The sequence below is a fragment of the Henckelia pumila genome, chromosome 2, assembly GCF_033568475.1.
Source record: "Henckelia pumila isolate YLH828 chromosome 2, ASM3356847v2, whole genome shotgun sequence".
Taxonomy (NCBI): domain Eukaryota; kingdom Viridiplantae; phylum Streptophyta; class Magnoliopsida; order Lamiales; family Gesneriaceae; genus Henckelia; species Henckelia pumila.
In genome coordinates, this window is record NC_133121.1 from 7180264 (window position 1) to 7197804 (window position 17541).

Sequence of the window (17541 nt, forward strand, 5' to 3'; positions counted from 1 at the left end):
TGGTGAGAAAAAAGAAAAAAGAAAAAAACCCTTATAAATAACTCGACCAAGTACCCTAATCTCACCAAGAAAATTCAATTGTCGCAAAAGATCAGAAGAAATATGGAAAAGAAACAAGATGGTGAGAAGAAAGGAAATGTAGAAGGGTTACCCATTGAAACAAGCCCTTACACACAGTACAAGGACTTGGAAGATTACAAGCAGCAAGGCTATGGCACACAAGGCCACCTACAGCCTCAACCTGGCCGTGGCGCCGCCGCCTCCACGGACGCCCCCACCGTCTCCGGCGGCGTAGCCACCAATCCCGTGGCTCAGCTCGCCACCAAGGATACCGGCAAGAATTGATCAGCTCGATTAGTTACTGTGTCCACGTTTTTGTTTACAAGTGGTGCCTTGTGTTCTTTTTTTAAAAAAATATTTTTACGCTTTGTTAAGAAACAAATATATAATATATCCTACATGTTTTGCCTAATTTTATTTTATTGTTTGGCCAGAGCTATACCTAAATGTAAAGTATTAAATGAACAGGTTTGCTATGGTGAACAATCACCTTGAGTACTGCCATCGTGAGCATTTTTTGAGCACTGTTGATGTGAAATTTTATATATCTAATAGGTAAATGTCACGTGAGTAGGTGCTCACAAAAGTGTTCGCGGTGAATGCTCATCGTAGCAAACTGATTAAATTAATCTCAAAACAAGCAAAGAGATCAACGTATTTTCTATTAAATTGTTTATCAGTAAAAGTTTTTTTAAAATAATATCGTGTCAATCATGGAGATATTCAAATTATTCATATACTTGCGAACTGCGAATATTTGGGAAATATAGATGTAGGTACAGTGATTTAATTACTGTGTGGTTAATTAAAAATTTTAGACGATCATTTTTATCATTTTATTGTGGTTAATTAAAAACTTTAGACGATCATTTTTATCATTTTATTTTTATTTCAGGATTATACGTACAAATACAATCTTAGTAAATCTTTAGGTTAACGGAGTGGTCTACAAATCAACAATCATATTAAAGTTTTTTAAGTTGTGCGGAGACCTTAAAAAGTGATGTGCTGGAAAATTTTAGAAGTGTTTTTCTCAAATACTATCTAAATACATTTAATTTTGGTGTGAGAGATTCGTTCAATAAAATAGTTGTTTGACTTATAAATTAATTTTAGTTTATTTAACTATCATTTAATCAATTAAAATTTTTAATAATGGATGTTGATGGATTAAAGTTGTAACCGTAAAGAATTGGTAAAGGACTTTCAGACCTACAATGTAAGTAGTGGGATGAAATCGTAAAGAATTGGTAAACTACTTTCAGACTTACATTGGTAAACTACTTTCAAGACCTACAATATAAGTAGTGGAATGATGGTTTTATGTAAAGAATTGGTAAACTATTTTCAGACCTACAATGTAAGTAGTGGGATGATGGAGTTGAGAACTTGGGAAACTAGCTCGACTCTCGAGGTATTAGGTAGAGAAAAAAGAGAAGATCAAGTCAAAACAATTATAAGTAATGGGATGGTGGAGTTGCGAACTTGGAAAACTGGCTCAGACTCTCAAGAAACCAAACAGAAAAATAGGAGAAGATCAAGTCAAAACCATTATATATGTAGTAGGATGGTGGAGTTGGGCACTCGGAGAACCTTGGGCACTTGAGAACCAGCAACTAAGCAGAAAGAATGATGAGAGTAAGACCAAGTCAAAACAGTTAAAAGTTAGTGGAATAGTTAGCGTTGTAAGTAGTGGCTAATGCAGTTGAGCATTTGAAAACCAAGTCAAAACAGTTAAAAGTTAGTGGAATAGTTAGTGCTGTAAGTAGTGGTCTAATGCAGTTGAGCATTTGAAAAACGAACTCGGGAACCAGCTAGCATTTAAATGGGCATCCATGTAGAAGAAAGGAGACACGACTCAATCATCATCAACAAATGAATTTTTCTCTCAATTCACAGCAGCATAGCTTGCAGAATTTTCAAAGCTTCCTTTTATTTTATATTTCCTGAAATTCCAATAAAATATTTTCAGCTTATGTTCATGTAGTTTCTTTGCATTTCCAGCACTTCGTTTTTCTTGTTTTATTGTAAATGTTCTTCTGTATTTTGATTTCATAATATTAAATTTAATTTTTATTATTATTATGGAGTATTTTTCAGTCAATTTCTTATGTTTTTTAGCGTTAAACCGGAGAAATCGAAACTGACGATGAAACTGAGGCTCGTAATTATTTTGGTAGAAGTTAGATTTTTTCTTTTTTTTTTATTTTCACTTTTAACCAATGTTTTCATAACCAGACCGGTGATCGAACCGGTCTATCTTAAAAAAACGGTTCAACCGGTTCAACCGTTTTAACCGGACGTCGGACCGGAAAACCGTTTATATAATATAATATAATTAATAATATCTTTTAAATTTTATAAATCTAAAAGATGTATATAAATAAACAAAAATATATTTATCAGTTTAAAAAATAAATAACTATATAAATATATTCAAAATATTAATTATAGTTATATATACTATATTTTTATAAATAAATAAATTAATTAAAAAAATATAATAATAGAAAAATAATATTTTTAACGAATTACAAATTTCAAATAATCATGTGTATATATATAATAAAATATTAAATTAATATTTTAAAATTAAAAAAAACAATTTTTAAAAAAAATTAAAAAAAAATTCGAAAACCGGTTCAACCGGTTTTCTGGCCGATTCTTGGGACCGGTTCTTAGCCGGTTCTTGGCCGGTTCGACCGGTTTTGACCGGTTCTTGACCGATTTTGAGCGGTTGAACCGTTAAAACGATTTTTAGGGGTATTTCGGACCGGACCAGCGACCGGTTCCCAGTCGAACCGGCCAGTCCGGTCCGGTTTTTAAAACACTGCTTTTAACACGTTTCGTACATCAGTACATGGCACGCCCGCATGCAAAAATGGGTACCAAACAATATTAAAAAGGATTAAACTCATGATTATATTAAACAAATCTGAATAATACGATTAATTTGTTCGATTAAATATTGAAATGATGTATGCTCATGATTAAAGTGATCAACTTACTTACTGTCGTGAACTTCCGTATCTATTATAATTTCTTTTTTATTTGGTTTCCCTTTCTTGTTTTAAACTAAAATTTCGGTATTTGTTAATTGATTTTCTTTTTTTTTTTCCCCAATGTTTTTAGTGTTTTTCGTTACAATTGCGCGCAAACTTTTTGTTTTAGATATCACAATTATTCACAAAAGGTAATTTGTAACCACTCGGTTGGGCTTATTTTATCGGGATATAATTTATGTTGTTAATTCAAGTTTCGAAACACCCATAAACTCAAACTAACATTTTTAATTAAAATAAAATTAATTTTAGTAAAAAAATCAAATTGGTTGGTTCAATCTATAATGAACGATAAAAATAAAATAAAATAAAATCAAAATATACCATTCGATCGGTTCAGCGGGGCGAATGACAACAACTTGCGCTTCGAGGCCGAAATACATATATTTGGAGGCCCAACGAAATGAAAACATTTGGGCTGAGCCCAAAGTACATGTCTAGGCCCTAAATGATAGAATCTACGAAAAACCCCCAGTATTCGTACTTGCTGAAGCTGATCCAACTGTCGGCCCAACAACTCCTCCTTTAAAATTCCCCAACCATTTTCCCTTTCCCTCCCCTTTTCCCTTCAACCGTTTCACGACTTGTATTTTTGTTACAATCTCAATTTCATATTCGCAGCAATGGAAGGCGGAAGATCGGGCAACTATGGCCGTGGTGGAGGACGGGGCTATCGTCGGGCCCAAGGTTCCGGCGGTAGAGAACCTCACCGTCAGCCACGGCCTCAGCAGCAGTGGGCCGAACGATCTGAACACCCTCATCAACAAGGAGCGGGCCGAGGTCAGCACCATCAGCCACGGCCACAGCAGCAGTGGGCCGAACGCCCTCCTCAACAAGGAGTGGGCCGAGGTGCCGGAGGAGGACGAACGGGGGCTGGGGGACCGTGGGGTCAACCTCGTACGCCTTCGTCATTTCCGGTTCAGTCTCCGGCTCATCCTCCACCTCCTCCCCGCACAACTTCTGGTATTAATCTTTTTACCTTTTTGACTCTATTCTGTGGTGGATGTCATTTGCATGCCACGAATTTCATTTGGGATTCTTGAATTTCTTGTGCTCTTCTTTTATTTATTTGTTTATTATTATTATTATTATTATTTTTCATGTGATTTCATGTGGTTTCTCGATAGTTTTGATGCGATTTAGTCAGGGTGTTAGGCAATACCTTAAACTTTTTTTTTCATCCCTTCTTAAATTTCTGGTTAAATGCCGTGTACTGAAGTTTTGGTTTTAAATCTTATTATTTCTTGTTTTTGCGTTTTAAAGTGCTTCGGGAATTTATTTCAGAAAGTTGTAGTTAATTAAAAGAGTAAAGATCTAATTTGAATGGTGAATCTCCTGGATGCTTTATATTCAAGATGTATATTTCAAAATTTTGTATTATAACGATGGACTGCACCTTGTTTGAGAGCTGTTTGATGTCATTATTCTTTTAGGTTTTTGTTACTGATTATGAGATCCACTTTAAATCTTATGGCCTTTTGGTTGTTTTCTTCAGACGAGCTTGACATCCGATCATGCACGATTTCGCCACCGCAGCCTCTATCGCCTCCATGCCTCGCATCAGAAGGGGAAGAGAATGGTATTCAGCCTATTAGCAGACCTGATCAGGGTGGTCGGCAATATGTCAGGTCCATCAAGCTTCTTGTTAACCATTTCCCTGTCATATTTGATCCTCGGAGTACTATTTTTCACTACGATGTGGACGTCAAGCCTGTGACTCCCGATGACAACCGATCTATGAAAAGAACAGTGAGGAAATCTGATTTGCGTTTGATCAGGGATAAGCTGTGCTTTGATAAACCAGACACTTTTCCGATCCTTAAGACTGCTTATGATGGCGAAAAGAACATATTTAGCGCAGTATCTCTGCCAAGTGGACAATATATGGTGGAACTTTCTGATGGGGAAAATACCAGGGGCCGTTCTTATTTGTTCACAATCAAATTTGTGAATGAGTTGAAACTATGCAAGCTGAGTGAATATCTGCGTGGGGAACTCTCCTACATTCCTCGTGATGTATTGCAGGGGATGGACTTGGTAATGAAAGAAAATCCTGCTAGGCAGCGAAACTGTGTTGGAGGTGTTTATTACTCCTCGGACTACAGGAGAGAGGATGACTTGCATAATGGAGTCGCAGTTTATAGAGGCTTTCGGCAGAGCCTGAAGCCTACCTCACAAGGTCTTTCTTTGTGTTTGGACTACTCTGTTTTAGCATTCCGGAAGCCAATGTCTGTCATAGATTATCTTAAGGAAAACGTTCAACAAATTAAATCAATAGAGGATATCAAACGTTTTAGATCACTGGCCATCAAGGCTCTCAAAGGGTTGAAAGTAAGAGTCACGCACCGACCCTGTAAACAGAAGTATCCCATTGTAGGTCTTGCTGAAAAGGATACTTGCAATAGTTGGTTTGATCTGGTTGATCGTGAAGGTAATAATCCACCAAGAAAAACGAGCCTTGTTGCCTATTTTCAGGAAAAGTGGGGAAGAAATATTGAAAACCCAAATATTCCTTGTTTACAACTTGGGAGAAGCAACAAATCACCGGATGAAGTTCCATTGGAATTCTGTGTCTTGGTTGAGGGTCAGAGGTACCCCAAGGAGAATTTGGACTATGATAGAGCCAAGTATTTGAAAGACTTATCAGTTGCTAAGCCTGGCAACCGACAAAGGGCGATCAATGAAATGTTGCAAGCTAATGATGGACCTTGCGGGTACGCAATAGTTTTCCGATCCCTTGTTTTGATTATCTTTGTTGTTTGCATGGAAAATCTTTTTGCAACTGGTTAGTTTTCTTGCGGTCTGCATATTGAAATATTTCTTCTTCGTATAAGTTATTAGTTTGTCAACTTATCTTTAGATTACCCAGCTTGTTTATTTCGTATGGACAATTATAGGCTAATTTTTTTTAATTAATTAATTAAAATGCAGTATATGTCTGTGATGAAAATACTGTTGTTTATGAACATCTGTCTTTCGAATTACGAAATTGTTTCCTGTACTAATTATCATGAAATTATTACAACTAAAGTTTAGAAATGACAAAAGTAGGGAACACTAGTTAGTTTTTGAACTTCCAGTACAAGTTCAAAAAAGGAATAAAATGGCAGTGAAACTGCAACCTTTTTGAAATTTTGTTTTCAAAATTTTTGGGGGTATTAGAACCTTTGGTCTATGAATTGCCTGTGATATTGCATTTCTTTTTTTCCTATAGCGAAAAATGGTAGTTCCTTGGACAATCGATGTGAGGAATTTTCGACTGAGTTATTTCTGAAGTTACCTGTTCCTTCTTTATTGCAGGGTTCTCATTGGTAATTTTGGAATTCAAGTGGATAAAAATATGACTAAGGTTGGCGGTCGTGTGATCGGTGCTCCAGAGTTGAGAATAGGAGGTTCTCGAAGTGTGAAGGTGGATGGAGAGAAGTGCCAGTGGAATCTTACTGGTGATAGATGTCTAGTAGATGGGAAAGCAGTTGCTCGCTGGGCTTTGATAGATTTTACTGATGGTGAACGATATAATAGGCTGCAGAAGGAAATGTTCATTGGCAATCTGAAGTCTCGCTGTGGAAAACTAGGTATTCGTATGGACGATCCTCTTGTTTGCCAGCTGGCACCTATGCGTAGATTTTCATCTGTTGAGGGTCTTGAGAATCTCCTGAAAGATGTAGTTGATAAAGCTAGAAGTCAGAGCAAAGAAAATTTACAAATAATTGTTTGTGTGATGGCTAATAAGGATCCTGGATACAAGTTTCTCAAGTGGGTCTCTGAAACTAAAATTGGTGTCTTGACCCAATGTTGCTTGTCCTCCCAGGCCAATAAGGGACAGGACCAGTATCTAGCTAATCTTTGTCTCAAGATCAATGCTAAACTTGGGGGCAGCAACTTCGAGCTGATGACGAAGCGGCTTCCTCTTTCTTATGATCAAGAAGACCAAATGATGTTTATAGGAGCTGATGTGAATCACCCTGCACCAAATAATGATTCATGCCCCTCAATTGCTGCAGTTGTAGGCACTGTTAACTGGCCTGCTGCAAATCGATATGCTGCTAGGGTCAGTCCCCAAGCCCATCGCGCAGAAAAGATTTCCAATTTCGGAGGCATGTGTTTAGATTTGATCAAAACTTACACTATGCTCAACGGCGCTAGACCGAGCAGGATTGTGATCTTTCGAGATGGTGTTAGCGAGGGGCAATTCGTAATGGTGTTAGCTGAGGAGCTGCGTGACATAAAGAGTGCGATTTATGAAGACCATTATCGACCAAAAATCACTCTTATTGTTGTTCAGAAGCGCCACCAGACTCGTCTTTTTGGTGAGGGCAGAAATGACGTGGGGCCAACCGGCAATGTGCCTCCAGGAACTGTGGTGGACACAGTTATCGTTCATCCTATCTACTTTGATTTCTATCTCTGCAGCCATTATGGAGGTTTAGGTACAAGCAAGCCAACGCACTACCACGTGCTTTGGGATGAGAATCTCTTTACATCTGATCAGTTGCAGGAACTCATTTACGACATGTGCTTCACCTTTGCTCGGTGCACAAAGCCGGTGTCGCTTGTACCGCCAGTCTACTATGCCGATCTTGTCGCGTACCGGGGGCGTTTGTTCCAAGAGGCAGCAATGGAGTCTCAATCTCGTTTCTCAACGTCGTCTTCTCATGTGATAAGCTCGACTTCATTGTCTACCGCCTGGTGTGACAAGAGACTCTACAATCTGCACCCCGAATTGGAGAACATCATGTTCTTTGTTTGAATAGCAACCCCTTTTACTATTCATTTAGTAAAGACGGGTTTGTGCGCGAATCTAACGGGGGGGTTTTCTTGTATATCGTTCATTCCTCAAAGCAGTTGCATTGAGTTTTGAGAAACAAGCATCCCCTGGTCTTCCCCCCTTGTGTGTTTTCTGTTCACTGTGTGTTTGGGTTTGTCTGTGTATGTGATTTGTTTGTGTCAAATAAAAAACGAGATATTGTGCATAAGTCTCGTTTTCTTTCCTATGATGGCATTTAGATTCATAAGTCTGGAATTATTGTTGAACCAAAGATTATGATGAATTTTAAATGTTTGGAAGTATTTCATACTTACTAGTAATTAGTGTTTTGAATTTAATAATGTTTGATATTTTGCCATTAATATTCGTTTCTATTTGACATTGTTCTTTCCATTTATTTGTTTTAAGTTGGGAGTTTTTCAGCTTTTATTATCACGAAGTCATTGATATTTTTTTATGTTTAATTTAATGTATTTTCTTTAATAATTGGTTGCTTAATAATGATATTTTCTTCAGATTCAATAATCGACAAGTTTAATAAAAGTGACTGGAAATAAATAAAAAATAAAAAAATCAACCACGATATAGAATGGTGCGACAATATATAATTAATACATATTCATTTCAGGGGTTCATATCTATATACCAAATATATAATTTAACATTGGATTGTAACGTTCAAAGTGTTGACTTAATTTCTGCTGTTTCGTGCAAGTTAATGCTATGAGACATTATGCTTGAAAATGTCTAAATTTCGGAGTTTTATGTTGTTCTTATTGTCAGTAAATTTATTTATATATTAAAATCATAAATTCTTAATTGCAATGGGAGTTTTTTATTGTAATATAAATTAGGATTATTTATTATAATCTTCTCCTTGTTTAATAATGATAGGTAGTAAGCTCAATTTCAATATTTAGCCATGTCTAAAAAAACTCAAGCTCACATTCGTAAGTTTATAAATAGAAGACTATCTTCACTATCCGAGGTAAACTGTAGACACTTCATTTGAGCCATATTATTTTCAACTTTTATCTTTACGCTGTTTGTTTGATTTGAACATCGAAGTGTTTACATCGAGTAACTCTCAGTGTCTCTAACGTTTGTTTGTGATGTAGGTGATAGCCCAAAAAATTTAGTTGGTTACCGTCTTACATGCCTACGAGACTGCAAACAAAATTATCTGCCAGACTACGTATGAGACAAGCGACGAGACCGTCACTAGTTACAAGGCTACGAATGTCTCCCTTACGAAGTTGCAGCTTACTGATCTATGCTTGCGAGGTTGCAGCTCAGTACTCTACATTTACAAGGTTTCGCTTATGACCAATTTGACTCAATATATCCTTTGGCTGCATCAAATACATGTCGGTGCTCACTGGCACAATCTTTCCTTTTTTTATTTTTTTATTTTACATTTTTGCTCTTTCTATAGATTAGCGAAATAGTTGAATTTACTGGTTAGTACTTCATTTGAATAGGTTATAAGATTGAAAATATAAATTCAACATTAACATGATCAAAAATAAAAAAAAATGCAAATAACAAGATTAAAAATATTGTTATCCCTTTTTTAAAAAAATATATTTGTACGCTTTAATTTAGAAACACATATATAATCCTACATGTTTTTGCCTTTTATTTTATTGTTTGGCCTGGGCTATATCTAAATATAAGTATATAACCTATTAAAATAATCCCACATTAAAAACAAGCAAAAAAATCAATATATAAAAACCATATGCAAATTTTTTATCATATTTTTGGAAAATAATATTGTGTCAATTATGAAGATATTCAAATTATTTATATAGTTGCGAAATACGAATACTTGGGAAAGAAAATATACGTACTGTGATTATAATTACTGTATGGTTAACTAAAAATTTCAGACGGTCATTTTTATCATTTTGTTTCTGTATAATGATTATTCATACAATTCTTAGTAAATCTCGAATATTTACAGGGTGGTCTACAAATCATAATAATTAAGCAAATTTTATGTCGGTGTGCTAGATTTTTTCAATAAAATTTTAGAAAGGATCGAACTCGTGATATTAAGCAAATTTAATTAATACGATTAATTTGTTCGATAAACTATTGAAATATACGTACTGATTATAATTATTTTTTAAACATTTCTCATTTTTAGTATTTTATAATGAAAAGGCTTAAAATTATGTGTTCGGAAAGTGTAATTGTAAAATATTTTTGAAAAATATATATTTTTTTAAAAAGTGTTATCCAAGTATAATTTTTAAAGAATAATGAAAATATGTTTTTAGATATTTTTAGACTGGAATACAATGATAAAAATCAAAACGAACTTATTTTTAAAATATTAAAATATTTTTATAGAATAATTGTTCAAACACATATTTATTCTTACAATAATTTTGAAAAAAATTCATACAAAAATTTAAAAAAAAAACATTTTTAAAAAATATTTATTAGTTTTTTTCATTTTAATTTTCTATTTTTTCCTCTATTTTTTAAAACTCAAATTTCGGTATTTATTAATTTATTTTTTTCCAATGTTTTTATTTCTCCGTTACAAAAAACATAATGAGTTACTAATGATCAATGGTATATCCACTACATTAGTTGGCACCTAGCAGTATGGTGATCAATTCTACACCCTTATGATTATATACCATTTTAAAAATATATAAAATATTAAAAGGAATTTGAAAAACAAAGAAATAACATATTTTCTCGATTTTCTTATTGAATACGTCAGAGTGATTTTTTGGTATATTGATATTGATATTATCATCATCGTCATCCTCATCATCATCATCATCATTAATCGAAACTCTGTACAAACCAACAAATATATTATCATTTGACGAGTGAGTCAATCATTATCTCATCTAAGACTTATTTTGAAGACCCCGATGTTTTGTCATGATCAGCTATATTCAAAGTTACGAATCACAAGGATATGAAACTGTTAAATTTTAGGAATTTTAAATTTTTGATATGTGATATAGCAACTAGAAAATTTTCAACGAAAAATGTTGTATTATGAATTTTTTATTGTTTCTAAATTATTTAATTTTGTTTTTCTAAATGTACAAAATATAATCAATTTAGATTGTCTTTGGATAATGTCATTTGAAATATTTGGATTTTGAATTAATTTTATTTGTTGAATTTAAAATAAAATCAATCTGATACTATATTTTCACTTACAACCATAGATTTTAAATGATTTCAATATTATAAAGATTTGAACTCAATTGTGATTAGGTCAATCATAGTGTAAATAAATATAAAGATGAATTTAATTTTTTTTCTATAAGTTATCTAAACAATGAAGTTACATTTAAATCAATGGATTTCAAATCTTTTTATTTAAACCCAACATTAATTTTTTTGAATTTTAATAATTTATCATACACTCATATTTACTAATTGTTACTACTTATTAGGTAAAAAAAAAAAAAAAAAGGTTTCGGGTGAATTCTAGTACACTCAAAGTGTAAAAATAACATAATTTTAATTTTAATTTTAAAAATAAAAAAATCGATTAATTTTAGTAATAAAATCAAATTATACAATTGGATCGGTTCAGTTGGCGAATGAGTACGACTTGTACTTTTATGTATTTGGAGGCCCAACGATATTAAAAATTTGGGTCGAGCCCAAAGTACATGGGTCTTAGTCCTAAGTGAGAGAATCTTCTGGAACGCCCCAGTACACGTAAAACTTGCAGCCAAAGCTAAGCTGGGATGCCACAGACAGAATTTCCACGTTGCTTCTGCTCAACAACTCCTTCTTTAAATTCCCCCATTTTTGCTCCGCTCGTTTCACACCTACTCATTATATTTTTATTACAATCTCAATTTCATATTCATACATATTCGCAGCAATGGACGGCGGAAGATCAGGCAACTATGGCCGTGGTGGAGGACGGGGCTATCACCGGGCTCAAGCTTCCGGCGGTAGAGGGCCTCACAATCAGCCACGGCCTCAGCAGCAGTGGGGCGAACGATCTGAACACCCTCATCAACAAGGAGCGGGCCGAGGTCCGCACCATCATCAGCCACGGCCTCAGCAGCAGTGGGCTGAACCGGCTGAACACCCTCATCAACAAGGATGGGGCCGAGGTCCGCACCATCAGCCTCGGCCTCAGCAGCAGTGGGCCGAACGGGCTGAAAACCCTCCTCAACAGGGAGTGGGCAGAGGTGCCGGAGGAGGACGAACGGGGGGTGGGAGACCGTGGGGTCAACCTCGTACTCCCTCGTCATTTCCGGTTCAGTCTCCGGCCCATCCTCCAACTCCTCGCGCAACTTCTGGTATTGATTTTTTTCCCATTTCAAATCTATTCTGTGGTGGATTTCATTTGCAGGCCACGAATTTCATTTGGGATTCTTGAATTTCTTGTGCTCTTCTTTTATTTATTTTTTTATTTTTTTATCTTCCATGTAGTTTCTCGATAGTTTTGAATTTTTGATGAGATTTAGTCAGGGTGTTGACTCTTCTATAGTCAGTCGTATTATTTAATGGTTTGGAAATGGAAAAATTTAAGCTTGAGGTTCGCTACGCAATACCTTAAACTTTTAATTCCACCGTTCTTAAATTTCTGATTTAATGCGGTATACTATGACTCATTAGTTACTGATTTTTTTGTTTCAATTCTTTTTATTTCTTGTCTATGCATTTTTAAAGTTCTTCGGGAATTTATTTCAGAAAGTTGTAGTTAATTAAAAGAGTAAAGATCCAATTTGAATGGTGAATCTCCTGGATGCTTTATATTCAAGATGTATATTTCAAAATGTGCAATGCCACATGTACAGAGCAATTTTTACGCCACAAAAAATTCAATACAAAATTTTAATTTATCAAATCTTACGATACATTGAATGCAAAATCTAACAAAATCATATCAGAATCTCACGAGATAATAGCAAAATATCACGATATAATTGTTGTAAATGTAAATATCGTTGTACGATATATTGGTTATACCTCTAGCATTATTCTTTCAAAATTTTGTATTATAACGATGGACTGCACCTTTGTTTGAGAGCTGTTTGATGTCATTATTCTTCTAAATTCTTGTTAATGATTATAAGATTCAACTTTAAATCTTATGGCCTTTTGGTTGTTTTCTTCAGACGAGCTTGACACCCGATCATGCACGATTTCGCCACCGCAGCCTCTATCGCCTCCGTCCCTCCTATCAAAAGGAGACGAGAATGGTATTCAGCCTATTAGGAGACCTGATCAGGGTGGACGGCAATCTGTCAGGCTCATCAAACTTCTTGTTAACCATTTCCCTGTCAAATTTGGCCCTCGGAGTACTATTTTTCACTACGATGTGGACGTCAAGCCTGTTACTTCAAATGACAACCAATCTGTGAAAAGAACAGTGAGGAAATCTGATTTTCGTTTGATCAGGGATAAGCTGTGCTTTGATAATCCAGATACTTTTCCGATCCTCAAGACTGCTTATGATGGTGAAAAGAACATATTTAGCGCCGTATCTCTGCCAAGTGGACAATATATGGTGGAACTTTCTGATGGGGAAAATACCAGGGGCCGTTCTTATTTGTTCACAATCAAATTTGTGAATGAGTTGAAGCTATGCAAGCTGAGTGAATATCTGCGTGGGGAACTCTCCTACATTCCTCGTGATGTATTGCAGGGGATGGATTTGGTAATGAAAGAAAATCCTGCTAGGCAGCGAAACTGTGTTGGAGGTGTTTATTACTCCTCGGACTACAGGAGAGAGGATGACCTTCAAAATGGAGTCGCAGCTTATAGAGGCTTTCGGCAGAGCCTGAAGCCTACCGCACAAGGTCTTTCTTTGTGTTTGGACTACTCTGTTTTAGCATTCCGAAAGCCAATGTCTGTCATAGATTATCTTAAGGAAAACGTTCCACCAATTAAATCAATAGAGGATATCAAACGTTTTAGATCAGTGGTCATCAAGGCTCTCAAAGGGTTGAAAGTAAGAGTCACGCACCGACCCTGTAAACAGAAGTATCCCATTGTAGGTCTTGCTGAAAAGGATACTTGCAATAGTTGGTTTGATCTCGTTGATCGTGAAGGTAATAATCCACCAAGAAAAACGAGCCTTGTTACCTATTTTCAGGAAAAGTGGGGAAGAAATATTGAAAACCCAAATATTCCTTGTTTACAACTTGGGAGAAGCAACAAATCACCAGATGAAGTTCCATTGGAATTCTGTGTCTTGGTTGAGGGTCAGAGGTACCCCAAGGAGCATTTGGACTACGATAGAGCCAAGTATTTGAAAGACTTATCAGTTGCTAAGCCTGGCATCCGACAAAGGGCGATCAATGAAATGTTGCAAGCTAATGATGGACCTTGCGGGTGCGTAATAGTTTTCCGATCCCTTGTTTTAATTATCTTTGTTGTTTGCATGGAAAATCTTTTTGCAACTGGTTAGTTTTCTTGCGGTCTGCATATTGAAATATTTCGTCTTCGTGTAAGTTATTAGTTTGTCAACTTATCTTTAGATTACCCAGCTTGTTTATTTCGTACGGACAATTATAGGCTAATTTTTTTTTGAATTAATTAAAATGCAGTATATGTCTATGATGAAAATACTGTTGTTTATGAACATCTGTCTTTCGAATTACGAAATTATTACCTGTTCTAATTATCATGAAATTATTACAACTAAGTCTAGAAATGACAAAAGTAGGGAACACTAGTTAGTTTTTGAACTTCCAGTACAATTTCAAATAATGAATAAAATGGCAGTGAAACTTCAACCTTTTTGAAATTTTGTTTTCAAGATTTTTTGGGTATTAGAATCTTTAGTCTTGGAATTGCCTGTGATACTGCAATTCTTTTTGTCCTATAGCGAAAAATGGTAGTTCCTTGGACAATCGATGTGAGGAATCTGGAATTTTCGACTGAGTTATTTCTGAAGTTACCTGTTCCTTCTTTATTGCAGGGTTCTCATTAGTAATTTTGGAATTCAAGTGGATAAAAATATGACTAAGGTTGGCGGTCGTGTGATCGGTGCTCCTGAGTTGAGAATAGGAGGTTCTCGAAGTGTGAAGGTGGATGGAGAGAAGTGCCAGTGGAATCTTACTGGTGATAGATGTCTCGTAGATGGGAAAGCAGTTGCTCGCTGGGCTTTGATAGATTTTACTGATGGTGAACGATATAATAGGCTGCAGAAGGAAATGTTCATTGGCAATCTGAAGTCTCGCTGTGGAAAACTAGGTATTCGTATGGACGATCCGCTTGTTTGCCATCTGGCACCTATGCGTAGATTTTCATCTGTTGAGGGTCTTGAGAATCTCCTGAAAGATGTAGTTGATAAAGCTAGAAGTAAGAGCAAAGAAAATTTACAAATCATTGTTTGTGTGATGGCTAATAAGGATCCTGGATACAAGTTTCTCAAGTGGGTCTCTGAAACTAAAATTGGTGTCTTGACCCAATGTTGCTTGTCCTCCCAGGCCAATAAGGGACAGGACCAGTATCTAGCTAATCTTTGTCTCAAGATCAATGCCAAACTTGGGGGCAGCAACTTCGAGCTGATGGCAAAGCTTCCTCATTTTGTTGTTGAAGACCATGTGATGTTTATAGGAGCTGATGTGAATCACCCTGCACCGAATAATGAGTCATGTCCCTCAATAGCTGCAGTTGTAGGCACTGTTAACTGGCCTGCTGCAAATCGCTATGCTGCTAGGGTCAGTCCTCAAACCCATCGTGCTGAAAAGATTGCCAATTTTGGAGGCATGTGTTTAGATTTGATCAACACATATACTAGGCTCAACGGGGCTAAACCGAACAAGATTGTGATCTTTCGAGATGGTGTTAGCGAGGGGCAATTCTTAATGGTGTTAGCTGAGGAGCTGCGTGACATAAAGAATACTATTTATGAAGACCATTATCGACCAACAATCACTCTTATTGTCGCTCAGAAGCGCCACCAGACTCGTCTTTTTGGTGAGGGCAGAAATGACATGGGGCTAACTGGCAATGTGCCTCCAGGAACTGTGGTGGACACAGTTATCGTTCATCCTTCCTACTTTGACTTCTATCTCTGCAGCCATTATGGAGGTTTAGGTACAAGCAAGCCAACTCACTACCACGTGCTTTATGATGAGAATCTCTTTACATCTGATCAGTTGCAGAAACTCATTTACGACATGTGCTTCACGTTTGCTCGATGCACAAAGCCGGTGTCACTCGTGCCGCCAGTATACTATGCTGATCTTGTCGCGTACCGGGGGCGTTTGTTCCAAGAGGCAGCAATGGAGTCTCACTCTCGTTTCTCACCGTCGTCTTCTCATGCGTCTTCTAATGCGATGAGCTCGACTTCATCTTCTACTGCCTGGTGTGACAATGGACTCTACAATCTGCACCCCGAATTGGAGAACATCATGTTCTTTGTTTGAGTAGCACCCCTTTTACTATTCATTTAGTAAAGAGGAGTTTGTGCGTGAATCTAACGGGGGGATTCTTGTTTGTCATTCTCAAAGCAGTTGCATTGAGTTTGAGACCTCAAAATAAGCATCCCCTGGTGGTTTCCCCCTCGTGTTTTGTGTGGTTTCCCCCTCGTGTGTGGATTGGTGTCTTTTTGTGTGTTTTCTGTTCCGGGACTACTGTGTGTTTGGGTTTGTCTGTATGTGTGATTTGTTTGTGTCAAATAAAATAGCGAGACATATCGTGTGTGAGTCTCGTTTTCTTTCCTATGATGGCATTTATATTTCAGAAATCTTGAATTATTGTTATATAGATGGGACTTTTTTTTTTCTTTTGTAAAATATAAATTAGTATTATTTATTATACTTATCTCCTTGTTTCTTAATTACATACACAAATATTTTTATTTTGCATGTTTGTGTCAATTAGTATGTTTATATTTATATTCTCCAACTTAATTATTATTACTTAAAACAAAAATTGTTTTTGTCCTCCAGGATATATTTCTTGGCTCCCTCCTTGCTGGCGACCAAATATAATAATTTTTTATAGTAATAATTTACTTTTAAAAACTTTGATGTGAATGATTGAAATGATGCATTTTACGTCATTAATATCAGGATACATAAATAGAAAGGTAACAATACGAAGTCTGATGTTACTCTTCCGGAAGTGTTCGAATAGTAGATCCAACAATATTTTTTTATCTGAGATTTTCACCAATATATAAAATAAATAAATAAATAAATAAAATAATAATAATAATAATAATAATAATAATAATAATAATAATAATAATAATAATACTCTTGATGCTAACATAAGGACACTTGGACATCTCGTATACAAGGGAAAAAATGGGGCATTGATACTGTCATAACTCATACAGACACTACTCATATAAAGTCCAAATTTCCAATAATACGTACGATAGATTTGAGATACACAGTCACTCGAAAGAATTAGTTTTTTTTATAGAGATTTTTTTTCATATACAGAGATTTTAGATGAAGGAATCTGGTACCCAATCGTGATTTTTTAAGAAAAAGGTACAAATACCAAAAGGTATAATTTTGTAGTTGAATTCAATATTTTACTATTTATAAGTTACGAGGAGCGTTATTTATACTTCAAAAAATGTTAATAATGAAAAAATTGCAATATTAGTCCTGTAAGATTGTCTGATTTTGGTTTTAGTCGTTCAAACTCTCCGCTCGAGTAGAGTAGGTGCTTTAG

At 35.7% G+C, this 17541-nt stretch overlaps 3 protein-coding genes across 3 annotated transcripts; all 3 read left to right on the plus strand.

The window, feature by feature from the left end:
* Positions 1 to 550, plus strand: LOC140885175 (uncharacterized). Its single transcript, XM_073292124.1, has one exon. It carries the CDS (start codon positions 103 to 105, stop codon positions 343 to 345), a length of 243 nt encoding a protein of 80 aa, XP_073148225.1. The 5' UTR covers positions 1 to 102; the 3' UTR covers positions 346 to 550.
* A 3115-nt stretch (positions 551 to 3665) lies between these two features.
* Positions 3666 to 8105, plus strand: LOC140882605 (protein argonaute 2-like). Its single transcript, XM_073288697.1, has 3 exons — positions 3666 to 4085; positions 4618 to 5836; positions 6423 to 8105. The coding sequence occupies exons 1-3, from the start codon at positions 3746 to 3748 to the stop codon at positions 7870 to 7872; spliced, it is 3009 nt and encodes a 1002-aa protein (XP_073144798.1). The 5' UTR covers positions 3666 to 3745; the 3' UTR covers positions 7873 to 8105.
* Positions 8106 to 11698: 3593 nt separating this feature from the next.
* On the plus strand, positions 11699 to 16615 carry LOC140880468 (protein argonaute 2-like). The gene is made up of 3 exons (XM_073284948.1): positions 11699 to 12191; positions 13014 to 14232; positions 14822 to 16615. The coding sequence occupies exons 1-3, from the start codon at positions 11765 to 11767 to the stop codon at positions 16275 to 16277; spliced, it is 3102 nt and encodes a 1033-aa protein (XP_073141049.1). The 5' UTR covers positions 11699 to 11764; the 3' UTR covers positions 16278 to 16615.
* Positions 16616 to 17541: the final 926 nt, after the last annotated feature.